The 18,368-nt window shown below is 34.9% G+C and overlaps 1 protein-coding gene across 1 annotated transcript in view; it reads right to left on the bottom strand.

Moving 5' to 3' along the window:
- Positions 1–18,368, bottom strand: part of LOC148941639 (F-box only protein 22-like) — a 48,596-nt gene that overhangs the window by 5,219 nt on the left and 25,009 nt on the right. The window contains exons 2-4 of the mRNA XM_089104217.1: positions 14,098–14,464; positions 6,239–6,426; positions 3,109–3,257 (exon numbers count right to left, since the gene is read on the bottom strand). Coding sequence (XP_088960343.1) covers positions 3,109–3,257; positions 6,239–6,426; positions 14,098–14,464 — 704 coding nt within the window. The remainder of the gene's footprint in view (positions 1–3,108; positions 3,258–6,238; positions 6,427–14,097; positions 14,465–18,368) is intronic.

The raw sequence follows: 18,368 nt of genomic DNA, 5'->3' as shown, positions 1-18,368 counted from the left end.
TGGATTTTCTTTCTTTCTGATTTACAATAAATGTATCTTCTTCAAACTTAAACTGAATATAGTCTGGTATCTCATACTGAATTTTTAATTTGCAGTCTCTTTTGATTGCTCTTTCCGTTTTTTTTTCAATTCCGTAGTTAGAATACCCAAATCATCTTCAAATGGGAATTGAATCCCGATATTTGGTGTCTCACATTAAACTCTGTGTTCTCAAACTTTTCTAGAGAAATCAGGTACTCTAAACATTTTGCCAACCTGGTCTGGCATACTTGCTGGCACACTTGTAAAATATGAGGGTTAGTTCTCCTCAATGTCTCCAAACTTATCTCTGAACGGCATTATTGCTGCCTCATGTTGACGAGACAAGATTTGAAGCCTATTGTTTTTCGACAAGGAAAATCAAAAATTCCAGAAGCATTTCATTCGAACCGGAGCACCTAATGGGTCATTTCCCGGAGAGGTGGCCTAGTCTTTCTCGTCTCGCTTCTCACCAAGGGCTTATTGCATCCACCACTTTATCACAAAAGTAACATGTTTTCTTCCATAGACAGGTTGCCCGGGTCTTTCCCGTCTACCTGGTTCTTTTATGGTTGCCACGCCAAACCTCATTGTCACATAATTCACACAAGTTTATTATTAGAATTTCAGGTATACTACGTCTAAACCGTTAAAAATTGATCAAAACCGTTAAACCGTTAAAGATAAAATCAAATAATCTACTAAGCGTGAACCTATCACAAATCAGCATCGATAAATAAATTAATTTCTCAAAACCCCTATGCCTCTTTCCAAGGCCAGAACATAATTTGCGGTTTACTGAAAAAATATAAACGTTCTTACTTTTATAACTTAAATAAATAAAATAATACTAACATTTTGATTACTAAATTTCAGTATATGTATATTAAACTGACAATGCACATTCATTTGTTTTTTTCAGTAAAGTGCAAATTTTGTTCTGGCCTTGGGAAGGCATAGGGGTTTTAAGAAATTAACTCCTGTTAATTTCTGCTTGTTTTGAGTTTGACTCGGTTATTTATTGTAATTTCTGTCCGTTTTGGGTTTCATTTATTTATCGATGCTGATTTGTGGTAGTTTTACGCTTGGTAGATTATTTGATTTTATTTTTGCTCATTTTTGGTTTAATGGAGTTCGTTCCTTTTCTTTGAAACTTATTCTGTGGAAAAAGTTTTTTAATTAATTTCTGTTCGTTTTATATTGACATAATCTTTTCAGGGAAAAAGAAAATAATACATTAAATCTCTTCATTTTTTTAAGACTTTATAGTTTGGCCTGCTATTTGTATGCTGGAGAATAATTTTCAGCAATGTTTAACAACATATACCGTTTTAAAAATCTGGACACAAATAGTAGTGTTTAATTTAGTTTCAAACCTCCTCTAATAGACCTGAAATAGAAAACTTGATACCATTCGCAAAAAAATCTGTTTACTTTCTTTGTTAGCTTGGATACACTTGCGTTATTTTGATTTGGTTAAATTTTAAGAGCAGAAGTAGCCCCGAAAGTTTCAACATAATACCCTCAATCGTTCTTGGGATACTGCTGAGAAGCCTTATTGGGAGTTAGCATTAACACAGTGCATTTTGATTTAATCTTAAACCAACATTTAGTTTTTAAACATAATGGGCAAATGGGAGGAAGGCCGTGGAAGGGGTAATAGTTGCCCTCCAATCACTTTTGACTATTAAAAGGGCACTAGCCCTTTGAATTTCCAATAGAATGAGCGTTTTTTGAAGTTTCTATGACAACACTTTCTATAAAAACCTTATATGCCCCCAGGGCATATAATTTACAACTCTTGCCCTGAGGGCTGTGGGGGAGGGTTCTCCTCAAAAACATAATTTCTATGTGGAAATAGACTACCCTGAACAAAATGGCTATCTCAAAATTTTGATTGAATGTGTTTGAGGAAATGGTGGGCGTGGAAGAGGTGTTAGTTGCCTTCCAATCACTTCCGACTATTAAAAAGGGCACAGGCCACTCCAATTTCCAATCAAATGAGCCATTTTCGAAGTTTCTACAACTCCTTCGATACGAAGTGCCCTCGTGTAAAACCAATAGACAAAAAAATAATACATTGTGCCAACATCGTTCTCTACTTAAGCAGTGCGATTGCGCTGCCTATGATCAAGAGAGAAATCAACGAAGCAAAGCCAAACTTACTTCAAAGAGGCAATAAAACTATCAAAAATCACATTCCACAAGATAAAAGAGAAATTTGGGAAACCAAGTCAAACAGAAAGACTGGATTTTTAGCTAGCTATCCAATTAACGATAACAAATTATCAGATATTGAATCTTTACTTTAAAGCAGAGCTGGTAGGACAAAGGATTTCAAATAACAAGAAAGAGGGCTTTTTCTGATTCTCAAATGGTGTTCTATGACACAGGTTGGAGCACCTCATCGCACCGTTTCGTCATAAGTTATGTGGGTTAGGAAATCTAACTCTGCCTTATTTCAACTTTCCGATTTGCTCGATCCTTTTACTGCAAAAACGTTGGCTTTTCTAATTTAATAGTGACAAATATTTTTTTATTCTGCCAAACAGTAGAATAAAGTTTTCCTCTAGTCACTAGACTAAATGATAGGGTGACAATATGAAATATGACATACTGCATTAATTTTCTTCCCATATTGTTTGTTGATTTATATCTCTTAAACTGAAATATTGTTTGGAATATTCCTGTTTTTGAAAAAAATCAAAATATTTTCAAAACTAAAAAAAAAATTGAGCGCAATTTCTTCAAAATTTTCACTTTAAATTAAAACACCGAGGAAAACAGTGTTGAAGAATAATTCCTGCAGCAAAAAAAGTAGACTAAGTAGAAAAAATGACAAACAAGAAGGGTTAGATGAAGAATAGAGAAAAGGGAAAAGCAAGAGTAGAAAAGGAACAAGGGTAGAAGAGCAAACATTGCAATGAAATCATTAGTATAGTAAAGAAGAGTTAGCAGAAACAAAGAATTCTACAATAAAATAAGTCGTAAAGAAGAGTAAGTAGTAAAATAAAGAAGAATAAGTAGCTAAAAAAAGAAAACCCTACACTCTAAAGAATGCATTATTCAAGAAAGTGAACAAAAAATTACCTAGAAAATTTTTCCACAAAAGTACCAACAAAACTATAGAGTTGACACGTGGAAAATAACAGCAATGCTTTGGGCTTGGAATTTTGAGGAAGGCCAAGGTTTTGATCAAGCCCTACCAAATTTAGCAAGTCTCCCCGTGAGTTCATAAGCTAAAGAAAATAACACATAGATAGTATATAGTTGAAATTTCATATGAGAAACTTGTTTTTTTTTTTAACTTGTCATGAGAAACTTTCGTAAAAACATAAAAACATGAAGAATAAAAGAGGCTAATAATTGATTAACTGAAGCTAACTTTTTCTTCATTACAGGAAGCATTCTGAACTTAAAAAAAGAAATTAACGCTCTGTACTGCATTCAAACTGTGGGATTTCTAGCAATCCTCCAGCAGCTTAAGCGATCTATAGAACATAAACTAGGTATCAGAACTGAAAAAAAAATTGAAAAAGTTAAATTAATTGCACTTGAAAAAGTATTTAAGCACTCAAATTTCAGAAGCCGATAAGCAATACTGAAATAAAAGTTGTTACATTACTGTCTAGAATAGGGATGTACAAAACCTAAACATATTAACTGGAAAAGAAAGTTTTAAGCAATTATAGTTCCAAGTTACTAGACTATGTGTTAAAGACTCCCACTCTTGTTTTAAACGACTTTCTAAATAAATAAAGTTTGACGATTCCAGGCCACTCCTCTGATAAACAAGATAATTGATCAAAATTTATCAAGATCAAACGAGATGACTGCTCAAAAGGATAGCTTTTTGTCGGATAGCTTCACTTACCTGGGTAGTATTGCTAGTTAAGATGGTAGATGCAGTGGAGATGTAAAATTTAAATAGCCAAGCCCCAATCTATTTTTTTACAGTTGAAAAAAATTTGGAAGAATAAAAACATAAGTCTGCGGACCCAGATCAAAATGATAGTGGTCAACTATTGTTCTGAGGCGTGTCCACTTTGAAAGATGGAGGATAATTTATTATATATTTATCAGAGGAATTGCTAACAGACCGTTTTCGGCTCCAGTTTGACTGACCATATTTCAAGCAGTTAACTGTGCAAAATATGTGTTTCTATCTGCTTCCTAGGGCTGTAATGAGAGAAAGTTTGAGATGTATAAGACACGTTTTGCGGGTGAAGGATGACATATTGTCAAAGATTATACTTTGGGCCATCTATCTAAGGTCGAAGCAGGTTGTCCTCAAATGGGGTGGGAAGAGGTCGTAAGAAAGGATTTAAGGGAAATTGAACTTCATGGGAGGGTGAAAAGAGGGAAACTTTGAATAGATTGCCATGGAGGATGATCGTGCACAGCTTTGCAGACCTCAGGTGTCTGATCCAACGAAACCCAGAATTTAGATTGTGAACCCACAATCCGGATTGCAAGGAACACCAGTTTCATTACCTAGATAGTCACTGGAACATCATGTTTTACAATCCACATAGCGAATTTAAAATTCAATTGTTAATAGGAAAACATTTGGGTCTGAGAATAGACTTTCTGAGGCTTCAATTACCCCTTCCACCTACAAAAACAACCCCTGACCAATTCTCTTTTAGTTGGCGCATAATGAAGTAACAATGTATACAAATAACCAAAGTCTAAAATGGATAAGGAAGCAATGTTACAACCATGATTGCTCATTTTTTTCTCCCAGTGGATCATTGCATGCAACACAAGATCATAGTTTTAGTGTCCTTCTTTTGGGCCGAAATCACTTCAACAACCCAAGTGTTCTAAGCACCCACTCCGGGACCCACCCAAATATAACCAATATAACACTATAACACGCCCAAATTCAAAACTAAAATATAGACATCCAAGATTAAAATTTGTCAAGCAAATATGAGAATAAAAAAAGTGCAAAGTAAGTAATCACAAAAACCATAAATTCATATTTTAATGATTTGAGGGCGTGAAGTGTGGCCCATATCTCCTCCGAGACTTCCCTTCACATTTTCAGTTTTGTTTATGCAGGAGCGGTGTAATTCTTTCACTTCACCATTGTGCAGAGATAATTTAAGGAATCAATCAAAACAGTCTGATGTTTTGATAAAGCACCATTGAGATCAGGTGCTTTATATTTCACAGTCACACAATTTGGCAAACACTTTGTATATATTACATAGATGGTGTATATTTCTGCCAAAGCTAGTGCTTATAGCCTGCTGAGCTTGTTGATTACAAACACAATGCTATTATTGTAATATAGAAGTAAAAACATGAAGCACATCAAGCAATAAGGTTTAATTCTCACCGAAGTAAGCATTCGAAAATTTAACTATCGTTAGTAACACGGAAATATAGATGTATAATAAATGACAAGAATTTAGTTTCATATTTAAATACATCCATCACTTGAATTTTCTGTAAGACCCTGATTGGACTCAAGCTAAGGTCAGCTTGAGAAAATATTAAAACGAACAAGAAAATATTATACAATTTCAGAAAATAATATTAAAACTAGAAAACATTATGCATTCTAGAATCTTAAACACTGTATAGGCTGTGTTTTTTCAAAGTACAATTCTGTATTAACCACTGTGGTGCAACCAAAGCTATGGTTGTAGTTGCAACTTATTTGTAACAAAATTCAAGAATAAGAAAGGAACATTTATGCCATTATTAATTTGTGTCCTGTTGAGGGAGAAACACAGCATATAAATTATAGGCAGTATGATCTTTCCCTATCTCACCCATTATAAAAACCTGGACCGAGGTGCGAGTACTCCAGAGAACGTAAGAACCTAAGCGACATTAGATCTTTTCTCAGGTAGAAAAGTCAGATCTCTCTTGAAAGCGAAACTTGGCTTCAGCGTTGTAACACTAAATTTTGAAGAATCTAATTTTAAATTAATTTATTCCAATACATATACGAAAATCGGTAATTAGTAGTGCAATGTTATTATTAGATGTTTTTAGGAATTAAAAGTAGGTTTCGAAGTCTCAAGTTGGTTTCAAAGGCATTTTGAGAAAGTTTCTGCCAAAATACGTGTTCCACGGTAATTGGATCGCTGATGGCAGATCAAATGAGAGGAGCTGTTTGTACGCGCTAATGCAAGAATAAGTGGGAGGAGCTGTTTGTTTGCACCGAGAATGAAGAGCCAAAAATTATCTGCGGTAAACTTACTTCTATATCTTCAAAATTTAAGGTGAAACAACTAATAGCAACATTTGGAATATCTGGAAATGACAAAATAGTAAAGCCAGCCTTGTCTTCTAATTCATGGATCTTTCCTTCAACAGAAGTACCAATCATGCCAGGAGCAGATATGATGAGATAATCTGAACATGGTAAAGATGTAGATATTGTGGTCCCTAAAAAAAAAAAAAAAAAAAAAAAAAAAAAAAAAAAAAAAAAAAAAACAATAAAGATTGAAGATTAACATATGCCTCATCAGACAAACAGGGTTAAACAATTCTTGGGCAGAGTATTTTGCTCATCTGTACTATGATTTTAAAACACCTGCCATGTTTATAAAATGTACTTATTAACCTTCATACATTTTAACACAGAATTCTACAATCTACAAAAACTCTGTCAATAAGACATCAGTTTAAAAAGACACTGCAAAGAATAATGTCTGGGAGGAGAAACTGTAAATTGAACAACACTATCTTTGAACTCAATAAAAATAAAAGCAGATAAGAGCAAAACTCTTAATTTACTGTTTTTTTACAAATATCTCATACCATATTAAAAAAAATACCAAATATAGAAACAGATATGACAATCATTTGGTAAATCAAAATATTAACTTTTAAATAAAAAAAAAAAAAACACAAAAACTTTTACAGCAAATTGTATACCACACTCTTAAGGTAAAGGAATTATTTATAGAAACTAATAAATTTAAATTCAGAAATAATCTGTTTTAAATCTTATCATTGAGCTTCTGGAATGATGCTTCTTCGAGAGGACTATGTAAATGGCACAACATATACAATTAAAAGAACTTTCAACATTTGTAACAAGCAAGACAACACTCTACAAAGAAGATCTAAATAAACAGTAAAATCCTGTTAAATATCTCTTTTTTCAAATGTCATAAGCCCCGATATTTTTTTTGGACATGTATAGAGTTTCCTGGAAATGATGTATTTAGGTGCTGCATACCTTTTGCTGGATTTAGAACAACCGCTGAACCATCAGCAAATGAAAAGAGTGAAACCACTCTTTTGTCAAAATTTATTTCTAGTGCCCAATTTTTTTCCAAGGGAGCTAATTAGCTCATTTACAAATATTAAGAATAGTTCTATCAAGTGTGCTCCACACTGTTTAAGCATTTTGAGCAATTAGTTTTCTCAAAAAATTACAAAAGAAGACAAATGACTCTGAACAGCTAAAGAAAAGTGCACAGAACAAGAAACAAAATTTTGCAAAACAAAATCTGTGGTTATTGAAAAATCTCCCCTTAACTAGGGAATGGATTCCATAAAGTGAAAAAAAAAAAAAATAATAAGGCACTGAATCAATAAACACAAACATTGATTCTTTTTAATGTCATACTTTCCACAGAAGAGTTAATCCCAGACTGGGAAAAGTTGTCCTCTACCCCTACATTTATATGATTAACATAGTTAATTTATTTTCATTACTTATGCAACCCCCCCACCCCATCCCCCAATAAAGTCACTATTCAGGGCAAGGAAAGAAGTGGTTCAACCAGTTTGTTTACCTAGAAAGTGTGCTGACATCCACAAATGACTCCTCAAAAGACATGAAACAACACCTGAGTCTTTCCTCTACATGCTCCAAGTCACTGCGCTCTATTTGTAGAAATAAATACTTGCCTTTAAAACTGAAGATACAACTTGTCAGTACCTTACTGGTTCCAATTACAACAAGTGGAGCAGAGACATGGACTCTAAAAGCCAATGAGCACTACTTGGTGGCATTTGTAACTAAATTACTCTGAAAGCTCACTGGCATCTCTTGCCTTGCCCAACTGTAAAAAAAAACACAGCTACTGTCCTCCTTGAATTAGCCTCAGATCTTTATGCAGACCCTCCAATTCTAACAGATTTGATGGTTGGGACACATTCAGCATGTGTCCCAATTCCAACTGCCCAAAATAGCCTTTGAAGGAAGAAATAATGGTTCTTCACCAGGAGGACAGCCTCCCAAGTGCTGGCACGAAAACTTTTCTGACCCCCCCCCCTCCATGTCAGACAGGGAGGCATTCCCTCCCTGTCTCAAACAGCTACAGGATTTTAGTCTACAGCCACAACTACTAAACTAGGCTGAGTCTTTCCTGAAAAACCGAATGCAAAGAGTCAGGGTTGGTGAGATCCTTTCTGAACCAGTCAGTGACAAGTGGAGTCATTCAAGGTAGTGTATTTGGGCCCCTTCTGTTCATACTATTTATCAACAAAATTAACAGTGGTATCTCAAGCTCTACCAAGACTTTTGCATATGACACTAAACTCTACAGAAAAATGGCTTCACACACGGACAAAGTCATCATTCAAGAAGACATCAACAAACTGACAGAAAACCTGAAAAACCTTGGGCTAAACTTCAACACAAGCAAAATAAAAGTCATGAAAATCGGTAAGAGAAAAGAAACAGCCCCAAAGTTAACTATAAAAAGTATAACAGGTGCAAGGGTAGCATTAGAGACAATGGAATCAGAAAGAGACCTCGGAATTATTATTGACTCTCAGCTTAAGTTTCATAACCACACAAATAAAACAGCTTGGAAGGCCTCTTAACTCACTGGTCTCATTAGGCGGACCTTTGTAAAGCTGTACAACGGGTTAGTAAGACCTACTATTGAGTATGGTAATGTCATATGGGGGCCTCACAATAAAACAGAATCAGCCAAGATAGAAAAACTTCAAAGACGAGCCGCAAAGCTTTTTCCAGGCTTCAAAGAGATGAGTTATGAAGAGAGGCTATAAAAACTGTAACTTCCAACACTCGAGTACAGAAGAAAAAGAAGAGACCAAATCCAGATGTACAAAATGAAAAACAAGTTGGAAAAACTCAGCTTCGAAAATTACCTTCAGCACCCCAAAACCAAGACGACACAAGGTCACTCGGTAAAAGTGTTCAAACCCCATGCCCTAAATAAATCAAGAGCCAATTTCTGGAGTGTAAGAGTTGTAGACGACTGGAACAGTCTCCCAAAAAGTGTTGTGAAAGCAGACACCCTAAACGCATTCAAAAATGGACTCGACCAATTCTGGAAAGAACACATGTACACACAAAACTCTTAAACATCTGACTTTATTGACTTAAAACTGTTAACACTACCATCTGTGCATGCTCCTCCAAAGTTGATGTTGTGACGAGGCTCCGCTGGCCATACACTCTGGGGATACACATACCCACGGTTTAAATTGCAGAATTTCAGATAGCCAAGCATCAGAGATACAAGACTTGACAAACCAACGGACAGTCATCTAGAGAGTGCCATAACAGGGATGTTTCCCTAAAGGCACTCAGCCAAAAACATACTCTGGGGAGGTATTGCCAAGCTTCTATGTTAAACATCTTCTGATTTCTAAGTAATAGAAATTTGCCTACTTGAGAGGTCTATACCTAATGAAATTTTGGCAAAACAATATTTTACCTTAATTTTCAGTTATCAATTTCTTTGTCTCAGGTTTTAGGCCTGAAAATGCAATTCCTGTTATCTGAGTAAAATTTTAAGCCATATCAATAGATTTTTTTTTCTAAATTTGGGAAAGGACTTGCAGATCCTTGAAACCTCAAAAATTGTGATTGATGGAAGTTGTGAAGCTGAAAACAGTTTTTTGTACTTCATTTAAGGTTTTCACTTTTATAACACCAAAATTTTTAAAGGTAACCAAGGGTCAGGACCCTCTGGAACAAAAAGGAGTGATGGTATGTATTTCAAAATGGTTCTAGGTATTTACGCCCCCCCCCCCCCCACAGAAAATACCCCACATGGAAAATACTCCCCGAGAAATTACATCCTTGCTGAAAGGAAATTATTCCCAAAAATTTACTCCCCACTGAGAATCCCCCCTCCTGCAGGAAACTCCCCTGCAAAAAATGTACCTATATTTTCCAATAACAAATACTATCTGTAGTCGGTAAGCAATGGAAAAATTACAAAACTTATAAGGCACTTCAAGTTCCACAATGGGACTCTCTGTTTTGTAGTTTGGGATGAGGGGAGATACTTCTAAGGGTGCATTTTAATATCAAAACATCCCAGCTCTCATTGAGCCATCAGATAAATATAGAATTAGTTCTAAGGCACAGACAAGGGGAGGGTCAAGATAAAATTTGATGTATAATCCCCAGGTCTTTAGCCAGGATTTTTATTGAGGGGGGTGTTGGTACAAAAGAAACTTTAAAAACACATCATAAATGTGAATTGGTATCTACTCCCTTATGATTTCTGGGAATATTTCTGGTCTACACTGTTATTATGAAAGTAAAGAGTAACATTAAACCCCAAAATAAGCCAATTCTAGTCTGTATAGGAGGGAGACATTCCCTCCCTCATCTACACCTCCAATCAATAAATACATGGGAGATATATAATATGGGCTATATATTTGGACAAGGTTAGAAAAAATAGGTTAAAATTTAATTGGCAAGTAAAGCAATTATTATATTCAGAAAGAGCATAAAATAAGCACTATTTTACTTGCTTTATAAGTATGTTTATTTTGTTTGTAGGTCAGAAATGTATACTGTTCAATATTTATCAACTTTTTATTGACTGAAAGAGGATAGTGTGTGAACAAGATTTTGTTGAATAAATCATGTAAAAAACATAGGTCTATTTCAATGTTGGAAGGGGCAACTAGGGTAAGCTGTCCTGGACAACATGGTTGAGGGGTAATGGAAGTCAAGTTTGATTTTAAGCAATTGCTAGTTCCCTCATAATTTTCAAATGCACAAGGTTGATTTTATCCAGGCAAGGCCAACCTTAGGAAGGTTCCTTGGTTCATGAATAGGTATTAATTTCGTCTAGCGTTTGTCCTTGTAAAAATAGGTCAAGAAAACGCAACTCTACCCTGTGACTATTGGAAAAAATTACTTTATAAGCTTATACAGAATGTTACAATCCAATTCCTTATAATTAAAAACATTTTTGTCATCTAGTTGGAAAATGTGGCCCATCCCTATAGGAGAAATCTATATTTGCCTACCAGTTGACAAGAAACAATGCCCCAGCAAAAATTTCATTTTCCAACTAGTTGACTAATAATTTCTCCGCAGCAACACTTAATTTTGCCAACTAGCTGGAAACAATCATTGCCCCAAAAATCAATTCATTTTCCAACTAGTTGACTAGTAATGTCTCCCCAGCAAAACTTCCATTTTCCATCTAGTTGACTCATAACTTCTCCCCAGCAAAAGTTAATTTTACCAACTAGCTGGAAACAAACATTGCCCAGAAAACAATTTATTTTCCAACTAGTTGACTAGCAGCTTCTCCCCAGCAATACTTTCTTTTTCCAGCTAGATGGAAACAAACCTACCCTATTAACACTTTTGTTAGCCATCTAGTTGGCAAGTAACTTTTTCTCAGAATAATTCTTACCCAAGAACATAAAGAGAAAATAGAAAACATACCAGTCCCAGTCCATTGTTCCAACAAAAATTGGCATTATATGCTTTAAACAAAAGCACTACAGCCAAGGTAAATCAAATGAACTGAATTTAGGAGTAAATAGTCTGGAAGCCACAGAACTGAAAGTCTTCTCTTTCTATAAGTGTTGTTTCCAATCTTAGGCAACACTCTGCAAGATAGTCTTACCCCAGGTTCATAGAGACATGATTTCACGCAAAAATGTGCATTATTGCATGACCTGCCAAGTTCTATCTGTTGTCTGATGCCCATTTCTGCATCACAACAGCTCAATGCATGCATTGAAATATTTCAACTCATCCAGTTCAGTGCTTATGGGTGGTAGATAGCAATTTGATGGCTATACTGGACTGGATTGGTGTGAGCAATTTTGCATTTTTGGCTGCATCCATTCTGTGTGAGCTGCTTTTTGTGAGAAAAAAAAAAAACAGATCTGTGTCAACCAAGGTTTAGCTCAAGCACAATAGTTAGATTAATGAAGGGTGCTTCTATTTTTCTTGGATTTTACAGTGAGAACTATTTTTTGGCTAGCTTCAAATTGCATATTTCTCTGCAACTTTTACTAGCTTAATTTGTCTTAACTAATGCTCTCCTAACATATTAATCTGGGCTGCATGGCTAAGATCTCTAATTTCTGTCAACTAAGACTATGCAAATGGATTTGCCTCTCAATTGTCTCACAATTTTTTTCCTTTTAATTTTTTTTTAAATAGATTTTTTGGACAAAACAAAGGGTAATTGAATTTATTGCCAGGAAATTGTCCTAAAACTGGCTTCTGTGAAGAAGATTGTCATTGAGCAGAAATACTTAGAGAAAGGGCATACACTGATGAAATGCAATTCTGTACAAGCCACCATACAAGCAAAAATAAACAGAATGGAAATCTGTGCCCCCCAAAACTATGTTTGAACTATTATGGAAGAAAGGAAGAACTATTATGAGACCTAGTTGGAAAATGAAAGTTTTGTTGGGGAGATGTTACTAGACAACTATTTTGAAAATGATTGCTTTCTGCAGCAAGGTTTGTTTCTAGCTAGTTGGAAAAATTAAGGGTACTTATTTAGTATCCAGTAAACATGCAAGAAGTGAAGTTTGGTTAATGCTAATGAAATAAAACTAAGTATGATAAACAAATAATAATTCAGAAACAAATTTGGGCTATGTATTTGCATACTAGGGGGGGGGGGGGTAGGGGTAAAGCATATATATATTGAATACAAAGCCTAACCTAACCCAGGTACCTTTTTTGCCCCTCCAACCCTAAAAAACTGAAGTTTAAATCTCTATCATGGAGTGAGCAATACCTCACTAGGCAGCAAAAAACTGTTTTTCATATAGTAACTTTGCAATTTCAATCTGGTCTTTCTTGTGTGTTTACTGGATACTAAATAAGTTCCAAATTAAGTTTTACTGAGGAGAAGTTATTGGTCAACTAGGTAGAAATTTCAGGACCAAGGTAGGTAGGCAAATTTCAGGACCCTCTTGAGGGTCCTGATATTTGCCTACACGACAGGTCTGTACCTATTAAAATTTTGAAAAAACAACATTTTACCTTAATTTTCAGTTATAAGTGTCTTTTTCTCTGGCTTTAGGCTAGTTCTGAAAATGCAATTCTTGTTATTTGAGTAGAATTTTAAGCCATATCAATGTTGCTGTTTTTTTCAAATTTAGGAAATGTATTTGCATAGACCTATCTTTAAAACCATATAAATTGGGATTGAGCAAAGTTGTGAAGCTGAAAATAATTTTGTTGTACTTTAGGTAAATTTTTACCAAATCATACTATTGACTTATGAATAAAGTGAATATACCACTCAATGCCTTTTCTTATGCTCTTCACAAATATAATAATCATTTTTGTCAGAAATGAATTTTAGCCCCCACCCCTATATATACCATTTCAGGGAATATATTTATTTGCACATTCGGGGGGGGGGGGTAAGGTTTGATCTTACCTCCCATTTCGATCCGAAATAAAATTTGCCCCCACCCCACCTAAAGTGCAAATATATACCCTGAATTGGTATAAATAAGGGTGGGGTAAAATTCATTTCCAACAAAAATTATTAGGCCTATTATATTTGGAAAGAGCATAAAAAAAGGCATTGAGTGGTATGTTTACTTTATTCATAAGTCAATAATATGATTTTGTACAAATTAACCATTTATTTAAGCAGAAGATCAATTTTCAAGGTTTCACTTTTATAACACACAGATTTTTAAAGGTCAGGACCCTCTAGAGGGAGAAAGAGTGGAGGTATGTACTTCAAAATACCTTCCTAAAACATACTGTAGACTGTAGATCCATCCCTGAAAGATTCATTTTTGTAACCTAACCCTTTTCCAAGATAGCCAAAAGTAGCTAAAGCAGAATTTTACCAGTTTATTTTACTAAAACTATATACTTACACTTGGTGTCCTTCTTAGGTGTTTTTAATGTATCTTCTTTAGTCTTTCCTAGAATATCTCTAGCATTGGTGATGCATACACATAATTTTGGTCTACTAACAATATTACAGCTAAATTTGTCTAAGAAATTGTCAATTTCAATAGCTGTATATTTTCTCTTAATTGCAAAATGGAAATCCCAATGGATACAAGTTCTTTTTGCAAACAGATATTTAGCAACGTCATGCCAAAGTTGGCAGACTGAAGATGCTCTCATAAGGTCTTTACAAGCCAAATTGGACAGAACAGACTTTGCAACCCCATACTCAGAGGCAAGTATGCTGCTTTCAAAACTTCCAGTATCAGGATTTGACATCATCAGTTGTAGCTGCAGAGAAGTGACCAGTCTAAATAAAAATTCTTTGCACTAATTCTGGAAGAATTTTAGCTAAATCCTTTATGGTTCGTTTACACATTGCGGAAATCCGTCCGTTTCTGTTCGAACTATGGCTAAAATAACGCTGCGTTTTAAGGCAAAGATTTCAAATTATTGCAACTGCACGACCTATGTTCTTACCCTCTTCTGAAAGCTGTTGAACAATATTGACCCAAATGACACCGTTGTGTTTAGTTTTCTTATAGCCTGGGTGCGTAGGATCATAGAAGCTGGGTGTAGCCTTGAACCAAAGTTATAAGATCGCGTAGTTTTTGATAATCCATACTCATGATAAAATCTTGCCAAGATTCCGTCCTGATTTGACCAAAACGTTGCGGAAAGCTAGAGATTTTTTCTAGCACAAAAACGGACGGAATTTCCGCAGGGATCGTTAAATCCGCATGAATTTCCGCAATGTGTAAACGAACCATTAGCAGCTTCTGTTAATTGGCAATTGTCAAATGTTCTTTAAATTAATTCTATAATTTCACTAAAATTATTTTCAATGAATTATTCCTTTTCAGCAAAATATAAACACATACAAAGTACTGACAAAACTCTCCAAAACTGACCCCGCGTACCTCAGCGCATCTAGAGGAGAAATGTTGTACTGCTTAATCGCTCCGAGCCAATAAATTATGCTAATGATTCGTTTACACATTGCGGAAATCCGCCCGTATCTGTTCGAACAATGGCTAAAATAGCGCTGCGTTTTAAGGAAAAGATTTCAAATTATTGCAACAGCACGACCTATGTTCTTACCTTCTTCTGAAAGCTGTTGAACAATAGAGACCCAAATGACACCGTTTTGTTTAGTTTTCTTATAGCCTGGGTGCGTAGGATCATAGAAGCTGGGTGTAGCCTTGAACCAAAGTTATAAGATCGTGTAGTTTTTGAGAATCCATACTCATTATTTTATTCATTTAAAAACCTTGCCAAAATTCCGTCCTGATTTAACCAAAATATTGCGGAAAGCTAGAGATTTTTTCTAGCACAAAAACGGACGGAATTTCCGCACGGATTGCTAAATCCGCATGAATTTCCGCAATGTGTAAACGAACCATTAGTTGCTTCTGTTAATTGGCAATTGTCAAATGTTCTTTAAATTAATTCTATAATTTCACTAAAATTATTTTCAATGAATTATTCCTTTTCAGCAAAGTATAAACACATACAAAGTACTGACAAAACTCTCCAAAACTGACCCCGCGTACCTCAGCGCCTCTAGAGGGGAAATGTTGTACTACTTAATGGCTCCGAGCCAATAAATTATGCTAATGGTTCGTTTACATATTGCGGAAATCCATGCGGAAATCCGTCCGTATCTGTTCGAACTATGGCTAAAATAACGCTGCGTTTTAAGGAAAAGATTTCAAATTATTGCAACAGCATGACCTATGTTCTTACCCTATTTTGAAAGCTGTTGAACAATAGAGAGCCAAATGACACCGTTTTTGTTAGTTTTCTTATAGCCTGGGTGCGCAAAATCATAGAAGCTGGGTGTAGCCTTGAACCAAAGTTATAAGATCGTGTAGTTTTTGATAATTCATACTCATGATTTTATTCATTTAAAAGTCTTGCCAAGATTCCGTCCTGATTTGACCAAAACGTTGCGGAAAGCTAGAAATTTTTTCTAGCACAAAAACGGACGGAATTTCCGCACGGATTGCTAAATCCCCATGAATTTCCGCAATGTGTAAACGAACCATAAGTTTGATTCAGGCGACGAGTGACTGGAAAATTATCGAATATTAGCAGGTTGAAATTAAACAGTAAATCGTGCGATATGGATATGAAGAAGTATTGTGCTTAGAAAACTGATTATTATTAAGTGCTGCCGGCTAACAACCAGAATGTGCGTTTGATGTTTTTTCGAAGGGTGCGATATTAATCGAAAAAATGCAAAAGAAAAAGGAGTCAAATTACTTGCTGTGCCAAATAACAGGTAGGCTATGAAATGTTTGAAATGTTTTTTTTTCAAACTTCAGAAAAATTCTATTCTATTATCACAATGAGATAGCTAAGAAACAAACATACCGCGATCTACTTAGAATTCAATGTTAAAGGCTATCAAAATATAAGTTTAGAAAATTAAAGAATTATAGGATTCCTTCCATCCCCTAGATTCTATAAAACAAACTTTTCGAGGACACGGAGGGATTCAGGATAGGGCCCCGGGGCCTAGACCCGAACCCAGAGTGAGCCGAAAACTAGCAAATACTGACCTAGTCTAGGCAAAAGGTTATAGGCTGATGAGAAATCTGGAAATGGGCCGTAGTTATATATGTTTTATTGGGTTAATTCAAGGCTGTAGCCTACTGAGTGAGTAATAGTGAGCAAACAAAAAATATTAAGGGAAAGATTTTACAATTAACACTAATTATAAAGACGATAAATGACCGGAAAATCACAGCTGTATTATAGCTCAATTTCAAATACTTTGGCTACTTGAGTGAACAAATTCGCGCGCGTCTTTGCTACGCACTATGAAAAGAACAGCTTTCGACCTTCCCCTCGTTTTGTTTCTCCGTCACTAAATTACGATAATTAGCAATGACCAATTGTAATTTTTTAAACAGGACGCTGGCTGAGCCTTAACCTTGAATGCAAACTTGTCAATACTCAGGATGATCTTCCAATATTTCCTTTGTATTTTCATGGTGATGCTGTATTTGAATTGGAAGACTGAGTGAGCATGACCACTGATCTAATAAAGCTCTTGCCAATCTTGACCCCCAAGTGTTATCTCGTGTTCGGTTCTTGACATATGAACTTGCAGCTGCTATCGGTTCTGACAACGAACATGGTAAGATTAAGGCCCGTAAATTGTTGTTATATTTGTACCCCTCCCCCCTAATTTATCCCCTGGTTTCATAGAGTATTCCTTTTTGTCTTGTTCATGTACCCAAAAGTGTTACCTTTCCCAATTTGTTTACAGAAATACCCTAGTGTTAGTTGTTTTCTCTGACTATTCACTCACTAATTTAGAGCTAAGTCCCTTCTATCAGTCTTAGTTTTTAGATTTCATTTTTTAGCCACATTAGTATTGCAGCGATCCTACAATATCCATCCATCTCTTATATATATATATATATATATATATATATATATATATATATATATATATATATATATATATATATATATATATATATATATATATATATATATATATATATATATATATATATATATATATATATATATATATATATATATATATATATATATATATATATATATATATATATATATATATATATATATATATATATATATATATATATATATATATATATATATATATATATATATATATCCATAAACGTAAATATCTTTGCTTATCCTGCATTTGTTATATATTTTAGTAAGTAGTTCTGCGTTCTCTTCGCTTGATAGGAGGATAGGATAGGAGATAGGAAATAGTGCAGAAAGTGAGACAGGTATAAAATATAATGTCTTTGAGGCACTGTGATTTATTCTGATATTTTGCATTGCGTATTGCTCGTATATAGGACTAATCTGGTTTCAAATAAGCTCTGAGAAAGCGAGCTAAATTTGTGCGAATCGGAAAAACAAAATCTGATCAGTTGACGAGTGCTCCGTACTATAATTAATTTTGCAGCACACAACAATAAAAATACATCTAAAAGCTGCTCATGAAACAAAGTATCCCATATGTGTGCGCTTTTTTTGCTTTCCTTCCGAAGAATATACTGGGCCTATATCAGCATATCCCGGCCTCCAATCAAGGAGCTTAGGGGACACACAAGAAGTAAATTTCGGACGGTTCTGAACCAAATTAAATAAAAGTAGCTTCTATCAAATACTATCAATACAATTTACGCGGCTACTT

The sequence above is a fragment of the Artemia sp. Qi Xiang Cuo genome, chromosome 18 (genome assembly GCF_049724085.1).
Source record: "Artemia sp. Qi Xiang Cuo chromosome 18, ASM4972408v1, whole genome shotgun sequence".
In the NCBI taxonomy this organism is placed as follows: Eukaryota; Metazoa; Arthropoda; class Branchiopoda; order Anostraca; family Artemiidae; genus Artemia; species Artemia sp. Qi Xiang Cuo.
The sequence above is the reverse complement of the archived record's forward strand: the minus strand, read 5'-3'. Positions and strand labels throughout refer to the sequence as shown.